Source organism: Miscanthus floridulus, chromosome 8 (genome assembly GCF_019320115.1).
Source record: "Miscanthus floridulus cultivar M001 chromosome 8, ASM1932011v1, whole genome shotgun sequence".
NCBI lineage: Eukaryota > Viridiplantae > Streptophyta > Magnoliopsida > Poales > Poaceae > Miscanthus > Miscanthus floridulus.
Genome location: NC_089587.1, coordinates 151,566,483 through 151,586,332, shown reverse-complemented (window position 1 = coordinate 151,586,332; position 19,850 = coordinate 151,566,483). Strand labels below are relative to the sequence as shown.

The 19,850-nt window shown below is 51.7% G+C and overlaps 1 protein-coding gene and 1 pseudogene across 2 annotated transcripts; one reads left to right on the top strand and one right to left on the bottom strand.

The window, feature by feature from the left end:
- Positions 1 to 637: 637 nt before the first annotated feature.
- LOC136473707 (probable purine permease 11) lies at positions 638 to 3,080 on the top strand. Of its 2 annotated transcripts, XM_066471353.1 has the most exons (3): positions 638 to 743; positions 870 to 987; positions 1,782 to 3,080. In XM_066471353.1, exons 2-3 carry the CDS (start codon positions 903 to 905, stop codon positions 2,861 to 2,863), a joined length of 1,167 nt encoding a protein of 388 aa, XP_066327450.1. In that variant the 5' UTR covers positions 638 to 743; positions 870 to 902; the 3' UTR covers positions 2,864 to 3,080. The 2 variants fall into 2 exon arrangements, with proteins under 2 accessions (XP_066327450.1, XP_066327451.1); XM_066471354.1 differs by having other exon boundaries at positions 732 to 987.
- A 1,304-nt stretch (positions 3,081 to 4,384) lies between these two features.
- On the bottom strand, positions 4,385 to 10,445 carry LOC136470013 (leucine--tRNA ligase, cytoplasmic-like; annotated as a pseudogene).
- Between the last annotated feature and the right edge of the window lie 9,405 nt (positions 10,446 to 19,850).

Below are 19,850 nucleotides of genomic sequence, written 5' to 3'. Positions count from 1 at the left end.
AAACTGCCGTCTCGCCGCATCATTGAGAGGGCGGCGTCCGGCGAAGTCAGAGCTTGTGGACACGCAAACGGCGGCGCGTATGTACGCGACCAACGTGCGGTCAGGAGCCGCGAGCATCCAACGGAGAAAAAAATCACGCAACCATGTAGCAGGCAGTAGGCACCACGCACCAGCGCCTCCAGCTCGGCCATCTCTGGTTTTGCGGAATCACATTCCCGTGCCCGATCTCCACACCACATGACAACAAGCGCAGCGTCCTGTTCCTGTTTCACGTTGTTTTCTCGGTCTCGCGGTGCGTCTTGGCTGCAAAAAGTCAGCACGTCCCGCCGCCGCACCGTGGAGATCGGATTAGACGGGCTGCGCGGGCACGTAGCAATTAGCATTAGCGCTATAGCTGGAGCGTCGTGTGACAACACTAGCAGCTCTCATCTCTCATCTCATCATCGAACAAGCACAATTTTTTTTTTTCGGTGTTGGGTTTGGATGGTCAACTACTCAACTCCGGCGTGCTACCGACCTAACCAATCCGTTAGGGCCCCGCCGCCGCCGGCCGCACGCAGGAAAAATGAAGTTGCGATCTCGAGCGGGCGAATGGGCGATCGCAGAAGACAGAAGACCGTCCACCCTTTGGTCACATGACAGCGACGCGGAAAGGCCGGCCGCGCTGCAACTGCACGGGTCCATTCCAAAAAGAGCGGTGTCCTGGACTCCTGCACGAAGGAAATCAAGCAGCAGCCAGGAAGGTGCAGCGCTTTTCCAACCTTCCCCCGTGCGGCGCTCCCACGCTGAGTCGCTGACCGCTTGCGCTTGCGCCTCTCTCCCTCTCTCGTCCTCTCCTCGCTTCACTCGTCGCGTCCTCCGCAGCACAGCCCACTCGCATCGGATCGCGCGCGGGGAACGGCATGGCCGGCGACGACGGCAGCAGCGGGAGCGGCGGCGGCGGCGGAGGAGGCATCAGGGAGGATGAGGTCCACGTACAGATCGCAGGTCAGTCCTCCGCTCGTTCTCTCTCTCTGACGGAGTGAACTATGTCGGGTCATCATTGAGGATGCGATGAGAGGAGCGCGGATGAGTATCATAGATTGGGTTTGCTCTGCAGCGCCCCGATACATGTATGTTCTTCTTCTTTTCTCGGGTTTATATCAGCGGTACGTCGTTGGAACACTCGAGCGCGAGAGGTGTTCGATGAATTGCCTGCTGGTGGATGGCGTCCCGTTGGGTCAATGGGTTTTTGGTTCCGGCATGGGATTGGGGTTTGGGTCATCTTCCTTCCTCAGTGCGCGCGCTCGGGATTGCCTTTTGATTGCTCATTGCTGCATGAGCTCTGTGGCATGTGCGCGTGCGTCCGTTTTCAGTTACTGTCCACTGAGTTAATGTGTTTGATTGGTCGTTCGCCAGAACTGGTTCAGCTGTTAATCACGACTCCAAATATTTGCAACATTTCATGAGGATGTGTAGGAAACCTTTGGTTTCTGCACTTAATTAACTATGCCTGTATTATTTTTTTCTTGTTTGGGAATAATAATGTCAGCTTTGGGGGAACAGCGCTGCTGTTTTTCATAAAACTCATAGATATACCGTGGACAATTCCTTGTGTGCAGTAATTTCAGAGCACTGTGGGTTACTGGGTTTATGCCCGGTTGTTCAGGAAAAGCAGCCAAGCTGAGTTTTCACTTGTCTAGAAACGAGCGTTTCACTTTGGGATCTCCCGTTACCGTGAGTGCTTAGCATTTATAGTTTCAGATGACCTGTTGATAATGCCTTCTGTATGTTGTTTGCAGGATCATCCAAACCTGAAACTTCATCTACTAACGAAACAGCTCCTCAAAACTCTCATACCAAGCATTGGCATTGGTGGCTGATGGTAGCTCTGAACATTTTCTTCCTCGTTGCTGGTCAGACAGCATCGACACTCCTTGGTAGGTTCTACTACAACCAAGGTGGAAATAGCAAGTGGATGTCCACATTTGTCCAAACCGCTGGCTTTCCTGTGTTGTTCGTCGCCCTATATCTGTTCCGTTCAAAATCACCTTCTACACAAACAACCACCAGTAACCCTGAGACTTCTGTCGCCAAAATCACTCTTATATATATTGCCTTGGGCCTCATCATTGCTGCCGATGACTTGATGTATTCCTATGGCCTCTTGTACCTTCCTGTATCAACATATTCGCTCATATGCGCTAGTCAGCTGGCCTTCAATGCTGTCTTCTCATATGTCCTAAATGCTCAAAAGTTCACTGCATTGATTTTCAACTCGGTAATCCTCCTTACCTTTTCCGCTGCACTTCTTGGAGTCGACGAAGATTCTCAGGGTACTAATGGTTTATCGCGTGGGAAGTACATATTGGGTTTCGCATTGACCCTAGGAGCCTCAGCCACATACTCACTAATTCTCTCTCTAATGCAAGTCGCATTCGAGAAGGTTATTAAGAAGGAAACTTTCTCAGTCGTGTTGAATATGCAGATATATACTGCACTAGTGGCAACAATAGCTTCTCTTATCGGGTTATTTGCGAGCGGTGAGTGGAAGACTTTAGAGGGAGAGATGCATGCCTTCAGCTCAGGGAGGCTGTCCTATGTGATGACACTTCTATGGACTGCTGTATCTTGGCAGATAGCTTCCGTGGGAGTGGTGGGTTTGATCTTTGTAGTGTCATCACTCTTTTCAAATGTGATAAGCACACTAGCTCTACCCATCATTCCAGTTTTTGCTGTGATCTTCTTCCACGACAAGATGGATGGAGTGAAGATTATTGCTATGTTGATGGCCATCTGGGGATTTGTTTCATATGGATATCAATTATATATTAGTGACAAGAAAGCTAGGAAGACTTCAGTAAGTGTGGAGCAGAATTCCTAAGTGTTTGTTGGCTTGTTACATTGTTCTTTGTGGCTCCTGTACCACTTTAAGTTGCTGGTATTGAGGAGGTACTAGTTATTGTAGCCAAAAGGAAGCTCATTAAAGAATCTCAGGTTGCACAATTCATAGGTATATACTTCTGTTAGTATTGTCATATGTCCGGTTGTATTGTCCCCAAAATAATAAGAATAACATTTCCGGAGGCATGCTCTCTAGATTTCTAATTCTCTCGTAAATACTTGCTTGCCTTGAATTTATGTTGTTATTAACTGTGATATTGTGATTCTATGGTTTGACATAGTATTTCTAGGTGGTGTCCATGCTGGTACTGCTTATTCTGCTACGAGTTAAATGTACCATATGTTCATTGACTTTTGTCTATGTATCACCTAGGTTCATGAACTTTGAAAGTGTAGTTTTGGGTCCATAAGCTTTTTAAGTAGATCACGGGAGGTCTATATACCCATTCGTCTACCATTTAGATCTGACATGGCACGTACAACAGCAGCCACATGGCGTGTAAATTGCAATTAGCCCTCAGCCTATCTCCCTCGCTATCCTGACCTCTTATGCTTCCGCCAGCTCTGCTTACTTCGAACTGGCCACCGATGTGGAGTCTGACCTTCACGTTGTGATGCCCAATCAGCCTCCCTGGAGCATCCACTATGCCATGCGCTATGCGGTGCTCCCGGGCGCCAGCAAGAAAGGGAACCGCCGAACGGGCACCCACCGTGCTCTGCGTTGTTGCAAGCGAGTTTCTAGGTGAAATCCCTCGTTTGGTTTGATAATTGAGTGATACCTAGTAGGTTAAGTTTTTTTTTGTACCACATTTTGTTGGTGCTATTCACTCCAAATTGTGGTGAGGCTCAAAGTTTTTAGGGGACTTAGTCTTTATTAATACCGTTTTAAGTTGCTTCGGTTTCCTCATTTTAACGCATTGCCACCCTCAGTTGTTCTTCTCTTCTCAGTTTACACAGACACAGCTTGAGTCAATGCTTCAGTTTTTCCTTTCCTTACTGTAAAGTTATTATCTATGCCTTTTTACATAATAAATTAAGATGCTTCATTGTCTATGCAACAAATTAACTAGCTGCATTCCTAACTTTTAGTGCCACATGCACATAGTTAGAGTTGTCACTGCTATTATATTTCCTTCTACAAATAAAACCATCTCATACACATTATTTACATCGCTAAATAGACACATCAATATGTATAAATGTATCCAACCATTTCTATCCCACAGAGGTAGTGGAGGCACATGGGCTGGTCCTCGTACTGATCGTCTCCATATAAACTCACTTATGCTATGCATCGCGGACTGGCTCAACACACGCAAGCGCGCAGCGCCGCATTGGAGAATGCACGCACATACATTGTTTCAAACATTGTAATACTCAAAATGTAATTATCATGAGTTTTCGCCTCTATTTCTGCAGTCTAATCATAGTAATGAATTACACCGGAACAGAAAGATGTAAAGCTGGTTTCACCAAACCAAAGGATAACATACGCTGTTGACAGAAAAACGAACTGGTTTCACCAAACCAAAGGAAAACATACTCCGTTATCAATCTTTAACATACAGCTCCTAAATGTGCGGCAAAATGAATAAGAAAAGGGCTATATGCTCGGACTATTAGCAATAGTGCAAGTTCAGTTTTCAGCTCTGTTTGCTGAGGAAGATGGCGATGGGTTTACCGGGTGATGGTGGTTTTTTCTCTAGCAGCGAAGCATGCTCACCTGCCTTAGCGCGAGCAGCTTCATCAGACGCTGGGAGCACCTCAACTTGCTCAAGGCCCAGCTGCCTCTTGATCGGCTCTAAGTTCTCCCGGACAACATCCATCTCACTGAACGGAAGCTTCAAGTCCAGTGCCTGAGGACCAACCTCCCTTGCCTCATCCTTCTTGATGAAGGGCATGCACAGCTGCTGAACTTGCTTCAAGTTCATTTCCTGCCCGATAGTACACCCGTTCAGAGCTTCTGCTATTTCCTGATCAGGTGCGAAAGAGCGACTTTGGCTGTCAAACTTGGACTGCAGCACCCTCAAGCACTGCTCTTCCCAGCCACAGTAGTGCTCGTTCACATATATAAGGCCAATGCTCATCTTCTTTTCCTTGGATGGAGGTGCTGGTGCAGCTCCTTTCTTAGGCTTCTTGGAACCAGACTCTTGCTCCTGAAGCAGCTTCCTCATCGAAACTATGGAATCCTGCAAGTATTTATTTGCAATTCTCAGCGTCGGATCTGGGGTGTCTGCGTCTGGCCAGCCAGCTTTTATTACTATGCCTTCTTTCTTCATGATCTTCTGCCACACGTGCTCGGCATAGTGTGGGCAGATGGGGGTGATGAGCCTGATCTGGACATCCATAAATCGCCACAATAGATCACGGTTCATGCCTGCTGCGCCACAAGAGAGCCTGTACTCATCTCTAGCCAATTGGAGGACACGGAACCCAAACTTCAGGGCGTCTTTGAACATGAAAGCATTGTAGTTCTTCTCAGCTTCTTTGATTGCAATGTTCATCTCGTTTGCAAACACACGGTCAGCTTGTAACCGACGACGTCCTCTGCTCGCGCTCCGGTGACGATTAAGTCATCCACGTACACGCCGACGACGAGCTCCTCCTTCCCCGTCGCTGCGTGTAGAGCGCGTGCTCTGTAGCGCAGCGAGTGAACCCAAGCTCGCCCTAGGTGGCGTCGAGCTTGGCGTTCCACGCCCGAGGGGCCTGCCGCAGCCCGTAGAGCGCCTTACGCAGCTTGAGCACCTTGTGCTCAGCGCCCTTGGCGGCGAAGCCCGGAGCTTGCTTGACGAAGACTGTCTCCGCGAGCTCGCCATTGAGGAACGCAGACTTGATGTCGAGGCGGTGGACGCGCCAATCCTTCGCTGCCGCCATGGCCTACAGCAAGCGAACGGACTCCATTCGCGCCACCGAAGCAAAGACTTCCTCGAAATCGATGCCCTCACGCTACACGAAGCTGCAGGCGACGAGCCGAGCCTTGTACTTCACAATGGCGCCGCGCTCGTCCCGCTTCACCTTGTAGACCCACTTCAAGCCGATCGGCCTGCAGCCCACCAGTGGATCTACCAGCTCCAATGTGCCATTGTTCTCGATGGCCTTCATCTCTTCCAACATCGCCTGTCGCCAATTGGTGTCGCGTTCAGCCACTGCAAATGTCGGTGGCTCCTCGGCACTAACAAGGAGCAACTCTGGATCGTCGAGCAGCCGACTCGCCAGGCCTGTGGCCCCTGCATTGCCGACGATGTTGTCCAGCCTACGGAACCGCACCTCCTCGCCATTGTGGAAGGCATCCACAAACTCGCTTATGCCGCTTGGAGGGGAGGTGAACTCGATCGGTGGTCCCCGGCCTCCATGTTCTGCCGGAGTGGTCGGCATCGCTGCTGGACCACTCGGCACCATTGCCGGAGTGATCGACACCACTCCTGGAGTGGTCGGCTCCACTGCTGGAGCGCTCAGCACTGCTGCTGAAGTGCTCGGCACCCCCTCTAGAGTGGTCGGCATTGCTGCTGGACCGCTCGGCACCACTCCTGGGGTGGTCGACACCTCTTCTCCAGCGTCTCTACCACCGTGGATAACTAAGTGTTCGACGACGAAGGTGCTGCTCAAGCTGCCAGCTTCCCCCATGCCCGGACCCTCCCAGTCCCAGGCCGCCATCTCATCGAACACCACATCCCTAGAGATCACCGCCTTGCCTCTCTTGGGATCATAGAGCCGATACGCCTTGGTGCCCTCCTCGTAGCCCAGGAGCACCATCGGCGTGCTCCTGTCTTCCAGTTTGCCGAGGTGATGCCTGGTGTTCTTCACATGGCCGAAGCAGCCACATGTCCTGAGCAAGGACATATTCGGCTTGCGTCCATGCCAAGCCTCGAACGGCGTCTTGCCCTTCAGGGCCTTGGTGTGCGTGCGGTTGAGGACGAACACCGCTGTGGTCACCGCCTCTCCCTAGAACTTTGCCGGCAAGCTTTTGGCTTTCATCATGGATCGAGTCATGCCGACCACCGTCTGGTCCCGCCGCTTCACCACGCCATTCTGCTGTGGCGAGTACGGGTGTTGCACGACACCCTGTTCCGCACAGTACGCAGCGAACTCCACTGAAGTGAATTCACCGCCGCGATCAGTCCGCAGCACGCACAGCTTCTTGCCGCTGTCCGCCTCCGCGCGCGCCTTGAACTTCTTGACCGTTTCCGCTGCCTCGGTCTTGCTGGTCAAAAGCTGCAACCACATGAACCGGCTGCAGTCATCCACCAGCAGGATGAAGTACTTGCGCCCGCCGTGTGTGTGAGTTGTTCTCAATATCTTCTTCTACCTCTAGCCATATTGAGTGAGTGTGCTGGTAAGCTTACTGCTTACCTGTGCAGGGCAGCCGAGGCACCAACATAATATCATATGGAAGAACCCACTCATCTTTCACTCCATACTTTGCTCTCAATGCTGGCTTTGCCACTAAATCTTGCAGTCCCATGAAATCATCAGGTGAATCACTTGGAACACTAGTCACAATGCCAGCACCTTTGCCAGTTAAGACAGTGAGCATAGGAAGAGCATATATGGTTTCATTGAAGGCAAGAGGAGATTTCAGTGGCAAACCAATCAAATCATTGCCAGAAAGCTCACACAAGCAGGTTGGTTTTTCTGGGACCCTGGATAGGTGTTGGTATGCAAGATTAAGAGCAGACCTTGCTGTAAGGATGAAGACATCAGTGTCGTTGATCTCAAAAGCACCATACATTCCATCAGGAAGCACCCAGCAATTTGTCTGTCCATACATCGTCTCAGGTCTTAGTGTAGCAGCTGCCAAATATACCTTCCTCCCTTCCAATGCCTTCAGCTTGGGAGGAAAAGGTGATATCACCTCCATTTTAATCAAGATGTATTCTTGTGGTTGCACACCTTCACCTGTTGCTCTATCATGATCAGCACAAGGTTGGCCATCCAACGGAGAGTAGATTGTGTACCTCATGTCTTTAACAACCTTGCCCAATTTCTTCAGCTTCCTCATCTGCCACTTGACAAAAGCATCATAGTATGGATTCATGTCAGTAGTTATGAATGACCTCCTCCGGTCGCAACCCAAGCCAAATTTCTTGAGAACCTCCTTTGCCAACGGAGGGAAGTAAGTCAACCAGTGATAAGGATCTTGAAACCTGGCAATTTCTTCATCATCTAGACCAAAACTCTTCATGATCTCCCACTGGTACTTGTATGCGCCAGCCTTTGCAGTAGCCTTGGACTTCTTCCCCTTAAATTTATCTGGGGCAACAACATCAGCCTGGTCAGCCTCGATAGCATCTACTGCAGCACTACAATCCTCTGCCGCGGGAAACACTGGAGGATATCCATATTGTTGAATTTCCCTAGCAAGTTTATCAGCTGAGGCCTTGATGGGCATTCCAGTGCGGTGGAAAGCAAAGGGCAAAAGGACATTGGAGCCACGAAGCCTGTGGTATGGTATGCAGCACCGAACTCAAGCTTGGACAACGAGAAGGCATGGCCCAGATGCAGCAAGCCATTCATGTAAGGGTATGGAAAGTTCCCAAAGATTTTTTCCCCGGGGCTTGGAGGCTTATTGCCAGGATCAGCCTCAAAAACCTTGTTCTCATCCCAAAACTTCTGAACCTCTGCTTCATTGTTGAGCAAAAAGTCTGTCCGGGCACGACTCTTAGGATCATCAGGATTTGATGACATTTTCCTGGAACGTCAATAAAAAAGAATGTCACAAGTCAGTGTCTCAAATTGATTCATTTAACCCAACTAAATTCATATCTTGAAGTGTAAAAGAGAGAAGAGCTAACAAAAGCATGAAACATACAGAAACATTTATTTTTGGACGAAGTATAGCATCACAATCTCATGTTAACTTGACTGAATTCATATCTGAAGTGTAAAAGAATAAGAGAGCTAACAGATGGCATCTATTTTGAATGAAATACAAAATCACAATTTGATGTTTACTCAACTGAATTCACATCTGTAACGTAAAAAGGGAAGTGCTAACAGGAGCATGAAACATTAGGAAACAGACATTTGTTTGTAACGAGGTATACCATCATGATTTGATTTTAGCTCAACTGAATCCTTATCTAAAGTGTAAAGAAGAGAAGAACTAACAGATGTATGAAACATACAGATACAAGCATTTATTTTTGAAAGAAGTAAAGCATCCAAGTTTAATGTTAAATGAACTGAGCTGATATCTAAAAAAAAGGCGTACCCAGTGCAGAGAGCTCCCGCTCTGTGCAGGGTCTGGGGAAGGGTGTCAGTGGCAAGCCTTACCCTCGCCTGTGCAATGTGAGGAGACTGCGACTCGAACCCGGGACCTTCCGGTCACAGGCGGCCGCCCTTCAACTAAGCTGATATCTAAAGCGTAAAAAATGGACAAGGTAGCAAACACATGAGAAAAACAGGAATATACATTTACTTCTGAACAAAGTATAACACCAGAAACATCCCCCCACCCCGCACCCCACCCCAAGAAAGGAAACAGCTACGGGTATAACATGACATAAAGACTTGTTCACTTCAATTCAGTGTAACCCCAAATTTGTTTGGCACATGAATGGACAGCTACTGATAATTCAGTCCCTATTCATCCACACGGCAAGAGATTTGCAATGAGCCAGATGAAACATACAGAAATAGACATTTCTTCTAAATAAATTATATCAACATAAAAAATTGATATTTTCTGCCCAACTTTATTTGGCAAATGAATGAACTGGCATCCATACAGCAAAGGGATCTGCAATGAAATGGATGAACTGGACTACACGTCCCGGCAAGGTTGTGGATGGATGATGATACAAACAGAGTCACAAGGACATCACTTCCTCTCCTCTCTACCACGCTCACGCTAGAAACCACCCCACCGAGGCAATCGACAAGCAGATCAATGACAACAAGACAGCCCTGTCCAGCCCCGCAAGAAGAAGGCAATCGACAAGCAGATCAATGACAACAAGACAGCCCTGTCCAACCCCGCAAGAAGAAGCTAGGACATTTGCCAAGAAATTCGGTATACAAACATATACCGCATTAGGTCATGAACTACAATATAAATAACAGTAGTTCTTGGATGATTTGCTGCTTGATTGGACATGGTGTGTTTCCTAAAAGAGAAAGATACAAGCTTACTATGGCATCTGCTTATTGCCAGGAACTGAATTGCCCTATCGGTCATTCGGACTTATACATTGCCAAATAGGGAATTACAAGTGACCAAGCACTGAACAAGCAGACGAAAGAACTGAAAAAGGTACTAACCCCACGTTTCCACAGCAGATGCACCTGACGACTTCCTTGATTCCCCGGTTCAGGAACTTGGCCTCAGAGGCTGCAAATTCGCCCACAATCAATCATCAGGACCGGATAAGAAGAATTGAAGAAACCCTGAACCCAAAGCGAGCACGTACATAATCGAACAGGGCCAAGAAACAAGTATGACGAACCTAGACGCACGAGCTCAAGGGTCCGCTTGCAAAGATTCTTGCCGGCGAGGCGACTTGCGATGCGAGCCAGCGCCCCAGGGGCCTTCTTCTTCGTTGGACGTCGGCGCGACCTGGAGAACGTGGCGCGGCTGCCGCGTGCGTAGTCGCTTTTTTTTATTAGCAAGATCTAAGTAACCAATAGCATTTTTTTAAGTAGATCTGCTATTTCCTTGGCGACTACTCAAAAAAAACCTTGGCGACTACTTAAAAAAAACTAGTTTCTTTTAGCGACTAAAAAAAAGCTAGTTCAGTGTAGTCATGGGCTTATCTGGGCTACTAAAAAAAAGCTAGTGCCTTCGCTGGCGTCGGCGGCCTCATATCTGACTTTGGGTTAGGCCCAAGTCCAGTGTAGTCATGGGTCTATCTGGCTGCACTTTGGGCCCGCCTTTGCTGGCCTGCCCAGGTTTCATGTGTCCCCGACGCTGTGCCTACAAGAGATGAACAGAAAAATCGAGGGAGCAAATGAGGCCTTGTTCAGTTCTAAAAAGTTTTCTTAAAAAGTGTTACAGTATTCATCACATCGAATCTTGCGATACGTGTATGGAGCATTAAATATAGACGAAAAAAAACTAATTGTACAGTTTGGTTGGAAATCGCGAAACGAACGTTTTAAGGCTAATTAGTCTATGATTAAATACTAATTGCTAAATAAAAATAAAAGTGCTACAATAACCAAATTTTCAAATTTCACCCAACTAAACACACCCTAAGAAAATCTTGGTGCCAATTGCTTGCTTGTGGAGACAAGAACGGAGGGAGCGAGCTATAGACTGCTGTTCTCGGCTATGGGAGAGAGACGTGCTTGCTTACTCTACTGAGTGTGAATCTGTGATGTCGGTGCTAAAAGAATGAAGAAGCAAGGAGTAGGAATGTAGGATTGAACTTTCTTATCTGGTGCTTTGCGTGAGGGAGTAGTCGATTGAGTGACGGGGCAACTGGCCGCCGTCCGCCGTCGCCGCCAGCGCGCGTGTCCTCTGCGTCATCACCGTTGCCCCTCGTGGCCTCGTCTCCCTGCGCGATGTGCGCCGGCGGCTAGGTTGGCAAGGAGGCCACTGGGGAGTTGGGGCGGAGTTTAGAGGGTTACTGTCGTGGGCCAGTGGCTATGGGCGTTCCAGTGATCAGGTGTGATAATGGGCTGGGAGATTTGGTGGGCTGCAGTGGTTTTTGGAAGGAAAAAAAATATCCTTTTGACCTCTTAGAAATTTAGAATCCCCTTTATTTACCAAAACGGTTTTTTTACCCCTTCTTTAACTTCTAAAACTGTTTGTTCGGCGAACTGATCATAGATCACTTGGTTAGATTTCTTGTGGTGAAACCTACCCACTTGGGTTCAAGTCCTTGACTTGGCCCTATACTTTCAGTGGTAGCTGACGTCCCCGTCGACAGCGAGGCGCTAGTGGTGACTTCGTGAATCTCGATATCTGCCGGTGTCTACATGTTGTGTTGTGGTGTCGCGTGTTCATAAGGATGAGTGTACGTGCGTGTTGTAGGCGTCTGCGTTGTACTATGTATGTCGGGTTCATAAACACTTTTTGGTCATCAGATGACCCATTTTTCCGCCACCTTCGCCATGGCGGGCTCAGGTGATACGATTCGCTTTGGCTCACTGGGGTTTCCCGTGCTCCCACCTGTCAGGATGTGGGCTCCACCCATCTTCGAGCCATCCCAGGCCTTCCTCCTCGGAAGCCTAGACTTCGTCGCCGACCGGCTCGATGTACTACACCTCCGCGAGGAGGCACTCGTTCCAGCACTCGTCGGAGGGGCGCCCCCATCGACTCCGGGATGCACGACTTCAACAACGAGGCATCTGCGCTTCATTCTGAGCAAACTCTCTGCTCAAACCCCGCTGTAAGTAATGTACATGCTATTATTTACTTGCTATTCTCTATCTTCCGCCGATCACCCGGAGGGACCCCGTTGTCCCCGCCGCGACCGCCATACGACTGGTTCCCCTACGGCGTCGCGTCTCCCACGGACGCGTATGCCCCGGGGCTCCGAAGGATGCCGGCGCCGCCCCCTCTCACGTCCGAATTCGTGGTATGGCGAGCTACGCTCCCACCTGTTTCCTCGACCTCATGGACGACGATGTTGAGAGTGACGGCTCCAGCATCGGCGACGTGGCACCTAGCCACCGTCCGTCCTCGGGAGTGCGCTATGGCGGACGCTCTGGGACAGCCACCAGTGGTAACAGAGTCCTTGCAGACTCACACCCCTCTAGACCCTCGTGCGGAGACCCCCGAGCTCACACGGGAGCACAACGAGGAACTACAACAACAGTGGCTGCACTAGCCACCAACTGCACAAGTGCGCTCGGCGCACCACACTGCGCCCCGTGCACATAGACCAGCGAGTGGTGCCCAGAGTCACGCCTGTCGGGTCTAGTGCAACATCATGGATAGGGGGAACGATCCCCCACACTTCGCTCAGGCTAATCAGAACATCGCCGCTGTGGCAATGCTTCTACGCGGCCTGCCTGAGCTGAACGATCCTCAGGAACAGGCGATCCACCACAACCTCCGGGCACTAGTGGAGACCGTTGTCGTTCAACAAGCGGAGAGCTCCATATCGTGACACCAACTCATGGCCTCACTCCCCACTAGCGGAATGGGGATGTAGGAGACGAGTCGCTCCACCCGCTCACCGCTACAACCGCCGAGCGTGGCACAAGAGGTCGCACATGCGCCTCATCTTGACTTGACGACCGCTCTGCATCGACCGCCTATCTATGCGCGGCTCGGGCCGAACCGAGACGCGCACAGCAGCAACCGAAGTCCTAGCCCTGATGGCTCGGGACCACGGACCTTTGTCCAACGCCTCTAGCTCTCGCCGCTCCCGCCGCGCTCCAACGGAGGCCAAGGCAAAGGCAAGGCCAAGCGCTAGGATCAGGACAAGGGCCCCTCCACACAGAGGAGGAAAAAGAACAGAAAAGATCGCTGCTGATCGGCCAACTCCACGTTGGTCACCATGGCTGACCACACGGGCAAATAGCCCCAGCAGGACCCTCCGGGCCACTTCCACGAGCTCATGGAGAGCCTGTGCACCAACCACGCCTACCCTGTCAAACACCTCTATAAGGACTGCGAGCTCCTCAAGCGCCTTCTGCGACAGACCGATGGGTCGAAGGAAGAAAAAGGCGCAAAAGCAGCGCCCAAGAAAGGGGGCGAAGCGGACAGGGATCCGGACGACTGAAGGTTGAAGTAATCCAACCAGATGTCTACCGACTGAAGGACGACAACAACGACATTCCCACCAAACGCTTGGAACAACTGTCATTTTTTCTTCCCCTAAATTTTAGTCTTACCATTGTTTACTCAACGTTTGCTCCTATAAGAGCACCCCGACCAGAACACTTTTCGCCCTAGGTTGCTTGGGGGGCTCCACGAGGGTACACTACTACCTCTCTTTTTCGTTTACTATCATATGGTGAAACTCCTTCTTACCCAAACAAAAGGGTAGTTTGTTCCTTTAATTTGCCTTACGTAGCTTTGCTTTAAAACATTCCGACCGATCGCACCCCGCCTTTCCTACGGTTACGAGCAGCTGAGCCTCACGGGCCACGCCCCATGCTCCCAAGGTTGCAACCTATGGGAAGAACGAGAAAGTACGAGAAAGAAAGAATAAAAAACAAAATTATGCTAAGGGAAAAACTAAGGAACGAAAGGGACAAGCTTCCCCGAACGGAGTGACTCCATCACAAAAAACGAAACCGACTATAGTCATTAAGTACACAAGAACATTTACACGGGGGCTCCCCCACGATCTTAATATTTTTACATCTACTAAACTTCTTATGCTTTATAAACTATTAGGGCGGCTCGGCGACATCTGCTGTCGGTACGATCGGTGAAGACGTGGGCTGCTCACTCCCCGGTGGGACAACATTCGGCTCGGTCGAAACCGGGGCGATGTCCACCTCCGACCCAGGCTTTGTACCATCTGTAGGCTAGGCGCCGTCCTCTCGATCCATGCTTCTAACCATGTCTTCACAGCGGACGTCCATCACCCACTGCGCGAAGACTTGCTCTGCCACCAACCTTGCATGCGGCAGCAAGCTCTCCCCGAGCGTTTGGATGTCCTCCATGCTCAAGCCGTCAACATACCCGCTGTAGATAGTGGCAAAGTCTAGGTTCGGGTGGTACATTGCCACCGAGGTCAACATCCCCGACGCTCCGTAGAACAGCCCACTTGTGATAAGATCCCGGACCGCATCTGGGACCTCCGCCAGCTAGACAGCGGACACGCTAGTACTTGGCGCCAACCCAAAGACGTCCGAGACGACAAGCTGGGCAACGTTGTGGATCTGATCAAGTTCCCCCTCAAGAGCACATCGCTCTTCATGGGACTTGGCCAGCTCCTCTGCATTCTGGCTAAAAGTCGCCTTGACCGTCACAAGGTTCTGCTCCAATGACTTCACCTTTCCACCTAGCTCTGAAAGAAGGGCAACAAGATCAGAAACATGCTGAAGGAAGAAACCAACACGATGAAAAACAGAAGAGGTACGTACCGACGCGGAAGTTCTCAAGGTTGGAGAATTCCTCCACCTGCCCAGCCACCTGCTCATGTAGCCGGGCGCTCGCCTCCTCTGTCCCCATCACCCGGCCCCAAAGCACGAGCACTTGCTGGTCTGCCTCCGACCGGGCCTTTCGCTCTGATTCCAGGGCCTTCTGTGTCAACTCTAGGGCATTCCGCTCCGACTCAAGGGTCTCCAGGGATTTTTGGAGCGTCATCTTGGTGTCCGCTAGGGATGTCCATAACCCCGCCTTGGTCTCTGCTTGGCGGGCCTTCGCCGCCTCAAGCCCCCGCTCGGTGGCGGTCGCCCGCTCTGCTACACGCTGCCCTTCCGCCCATGCCATGGTCGCCTTGACCACCCGGTCCTAGGACTCACGGTGGGCAGACTCTAGCTGATGCTCAATCTCCGCCACCTGGGCATGCTCCATCCAGAGGAAGCAAGACTTACGGGATGACATCTCCTTCAGACCCTATGACAAGCAAGCATGCTGAGGTAACCAACAAGATATTCAGAGGTCAAGGACAAATACAGGAAACTCACCTCTACGGTGAGCTGTAGGTAAACCTAAACTAACTGCTAGGCGGACTTAACCTGCTCCTGGGTGTCCTCAAGCCTCAAGGACAGGTTGATGCTCCTAGGAATCTCGAAGGATGAACCACACCTTTGTTGGGTCCTCGAGGGAGGGCCACTCCAAGTCACCCTCCGGTAGCCCGCCGAAGGGCCCAGCCTCCGACTGAACCACTGCCAGCTCCTGCGACGACCCCGGTAGCTCCACCATGTCATTAGCCTCATTGTCGGACGAGATATCCACCACCTCGGTTGAGTGGGCCGCCACTGGGCGTTCTGACTCTGTCTTGGCCACGTCTCCCCTTGGCGCCTTCGGCTCCGACCATGAGGGTGAGCCGTGCAGCCCTCCACCCAGTGAGATAGGGAGCTCGGTCTCCCTCTCCTCTTCTACCGTAGCTAGTGGAGGAGGGGCCACGAGAGTTACCTTTGATGCAACCTTCGCCGCCAGCACCAGGATCATCGCTAATGCCAACGTCGCCGCTGCCACCGTACCAGCAACTGAGCTGGGGGCACCACTCCTGGAAGGGAAGGGCTCGCCGCTGCCACCCTATTCCCCTCGCCGCTCACCACGACACACTGTAGGGTGGGCCTCCAAGTCTCCTGCACGGGAGTTGGGGCGATGCTCAACCCCATCATTGCCCAGCCACTGACAAAAAAGTGCAGGTAAGTCACACTCCAAAAAAAAGTCAACAGCAAAAGATCGAAAAGAAATAAAGAAAAAACATACCGGGAGGTAAGCGACACGACCCTGAAGGCAAGACCCAACGTCGACGGGCCTATAGGGCAAGGACCGCTCCCAAGCTGCGACCCACACCCCCTCACCTTAGTCAGGGGTGGAGTCGTGCCAACCAGCTCCTGCCCGCCCTGCGGGTTGGAGCGACCCTCGGTTTGGGACTCCCCGACCAGAGCAGTAGGTGGGACATCCTCTAGCTATGAGTCGAGCGCTGGTGTCGGTCCTGACTACACACGGGTGCTAGTCCGCTCCTTGGACCACCCGGCCTGCTCGGGCAAGTCCGTGGTAGGCGGGGACAAGACTGGCAACACCACCGAAGGGCGCGGTGACTGCATCCTCTTCGCCTCCCGTTCGTTGACGACGTCCATGCTCGACGTGCGCTTCCTCAGCACGGGAATCACCGCACGCCTTTCCGCCTCCTGCTCATCACCAGCGGACATCGCCTCAGGGTCGCAACGCTCCACTGAGGTCACAACGACCTTCTGACTTTCCTCCTCCTTAGAGAAAACCATGTCATCCACATATGTGGGATCCTCTGACTTGACGTCGCTCCTACGTTCCCCGGCCTTCACACGCGCGGGCGATCTCCTGCTCCTTCTCTTGCTTCCACCAAACCTCCTTGGTTCTCTTTTCGTTCCTGGCATTCGCCGCCTCCTTCTAGGCGGCCTACCGGGCCACACCCTCTGGTCTCTTGGGAAGATGCGGCCGGGACTTGTAAACTCCAAGTCCCTATGGAACGGGTGGCTCAAAATGAAAAAAAATAGGAAAGCAGAGGAAGAAGCATGGACTAAATAGAAGGGAGCACACCAGTCTGGACATGATCACGGAGTTGAAAGGTGCGGTCTTCCCATCGACCTTCTCTTTGGGCTTCAGTTGTAGCACCCGGGCAAGGCGACTCCAGACCTTGTTGTCCGATAGCTCCTCCGATGACACACGGTCTGGGTCCATCGAGTCGTTGTACTTCCATATCGGCTGCATCCTCTCCGCCAATGGCGTAACCCAGCGATGGTAGAGGGTGTGGAACACCCGCACCCCATCAAGGCCACGCCGCACGAGCTTCCATAGTTCCTCCTCGATGATCTCCACCTTCTTCTTCTCTCGACGGGCACAACCCCACGACCAGCTATCCTGCTTCTCTAGCCTCACGCCGGTGAACACCGAGAATGGCACCTCCGCTGGATTCCTAATATAAAACCACTCCCCGTGCCACCACCGGTTGGAGTCACAGGGGATGTACGCGGGATACGAGCCTCCCACGCTCAGTTTCCTCTGCAGGGTGAAACCCCCCACCGGCATGACCTCAGGTGAATTCCACACCAGCAAAGCTTGCCTAGAGAACAACCAGCGGAAGAAATCCATGTGGTGCTCCATACCGAGGAAGGCCTCATAGACGGTGATAAAGCCAGCGATGTGCAACACCCCCGTCGGATTGAGGTGTTGTAGCTCCAGACCCCACTCATTGAGGAGTCCATGAAAGAACTAGTGCGCAGGGTATCCCAACCTATGCTCATGGAAGACGAGAAAGGAAACCACCTCGTTGGGCCAAGGTTGCGGAAACTCCTCCCTCCCGGGAGCCCTCCAGTGCGCCACCTCCTTCGGCGGTAGAAACCCCTTCGCGGCGAAGGCCTTCAACACTGACTCCCTCACCGTGGATGACCTCTAGTTCGACATTTTGCTCCAAGATCACGAAAGGATTTGTGAGTTTTTCTCTTCTCCCTCTTTCTCTCCCTTTTCTTTCTTAGAAACCACCACGACTCTCAAGAACGCTCTTGGTAAGAAGGAAAAGGAAAGGAGGTGGCAGATGATGAATAGGCAAAAGAACAGGGTGAAAACCTTCTCCCTCTTCCTACTTAAGGAAAAGGGTGCAGCGGTTGGGGAAGGCGCGCTGATCGGGGGAGATAAAATGGCGGAGCGAAAAATCCTCTCTTTCTCATTTAATGCAGATGGGACGCGCCTTGATCGATGAGATGTGCCCTGCCCAACGGAATGGCGCCTGATCAGACAGGACATGGCCCACCACTACCGCACGACAACCACTACCGCACGACGGGCACAAGAACCAAAGCGCCACCACACGCAGGCGGCCCTCCGCTTCCCCAGGCGAGACTTAGAAAAAAAACCAAAAACAGGATCTCCACTAGGAGAGACCATCAGGATTCCTAAAAGTCAATCGAACGGCTCAGGAAAACACACCAAGGGACAGGTAAGGAGCAAAGGGATGCCCCATGTAGGCCATGCCGACTCCATCACGAACGACGAGCATGGGTCCTGGTCGGACATTTCTGACTGGAGCTCTTCAAACCCTTCACTCGAGTCATCAAGGTAACACTACCGACTCCCTCGATTTCTTTATAATCATTTCATACATCCATATACGCATTCATTCCATATGCCCATGCTCCTAGATGATTCAGGCTCTGAACCGCCTAGGGGCTCGGGAACTAAGCATCGCACATGCAGCGAAATGCATCACAATGCTCCATGTTGCGTCATGAAGCAGCAGTTGCCTCATTCGACATGAGCAACGACCAATCAGGGTTCGAAGGCCAGCCCATGAAGGGCTCAAGGCCGGCCCACGTCAAACAGAGCTAGGGGAGTAAACGCAGATGAGCCCTATGTGGCCCTCGCCCAGTCTGGCAGACAGGGTCATCTCAACCTTCTTATTCGATCCTAAGCCTCTACCGAGCCCATAGAATATCCATCAAGGGGAGGCCATTAGGCCACCTAGGTTGGTCTCCGAAATGACCTAGACATCTGTCGGGTTGTAGGTAAAAGAGTAGTGAAATGTCACAAGAGGGCTATGCCGACCCCGTCACGAACGATGGACCCGAATTCCACTCGACCATACCCGTTAGCGAACTCACAGAGCGCGTCACTCAAGCCCAAGCGATCGGGACAAGGGACAAAACTCAGCCCTCCGGTTGTGAGAAACTGAGGATGGGGTAACACACACAACTCAAACCGACCCCTACCAAAAGCCCAACGGGGCTAAGGGGCTCAAGACACCAAACGCCTAGGTTTGTGACCCCGAACTCATCCCATCCGGCTATGCTTCGACTGCACACCAAACGCCTGGGTCTGTGACCCCGAACTCGCCCCATCTAGCTACGCTTCGACTACCCACCAAACACCTGGGTCTGCGACCCCAAACTCGTCCCATCCGGCTACGCTTCGACTGTACACCACACGCCTGGGTCTGCGACCCCGAACTCGCTCCATGAGCATCCGCGATCCCTGACTCGCCTGATCCCTAAAACTAACTAACTAACTACCTCGGCTGTGTGGGCTGCACCGAGGCTCGGATCCATGACTCTAACTCGTCCGATCCTATGGCGCGCACCGATGCCAGGACCCACGAGCTCCGTCTCGTTTGATCCCTAAGACTAACTGCCTCGCCCAATCCCAAGGCGCGCACCGACGCTAGGATCCACGAGCTCCGTATCACCCAATCCCTAAAAAACTAACCGCCTCAGGCTGCGCAATGACGCCTTGGTTGGTGACTTCATATCGACTTAAAAACACGCACACACAGCCGCTAACAAACACCCCCAGATGATTCTGCCCAAATCACCCAGGGTTCGGGGGCTACACCCGCGGGTGCGCCCGCGCGCACCCACTGATAAAACAAAAACCTCCCTCGCTGGCAACACGAAAAACCCCCTGGACGATTCTG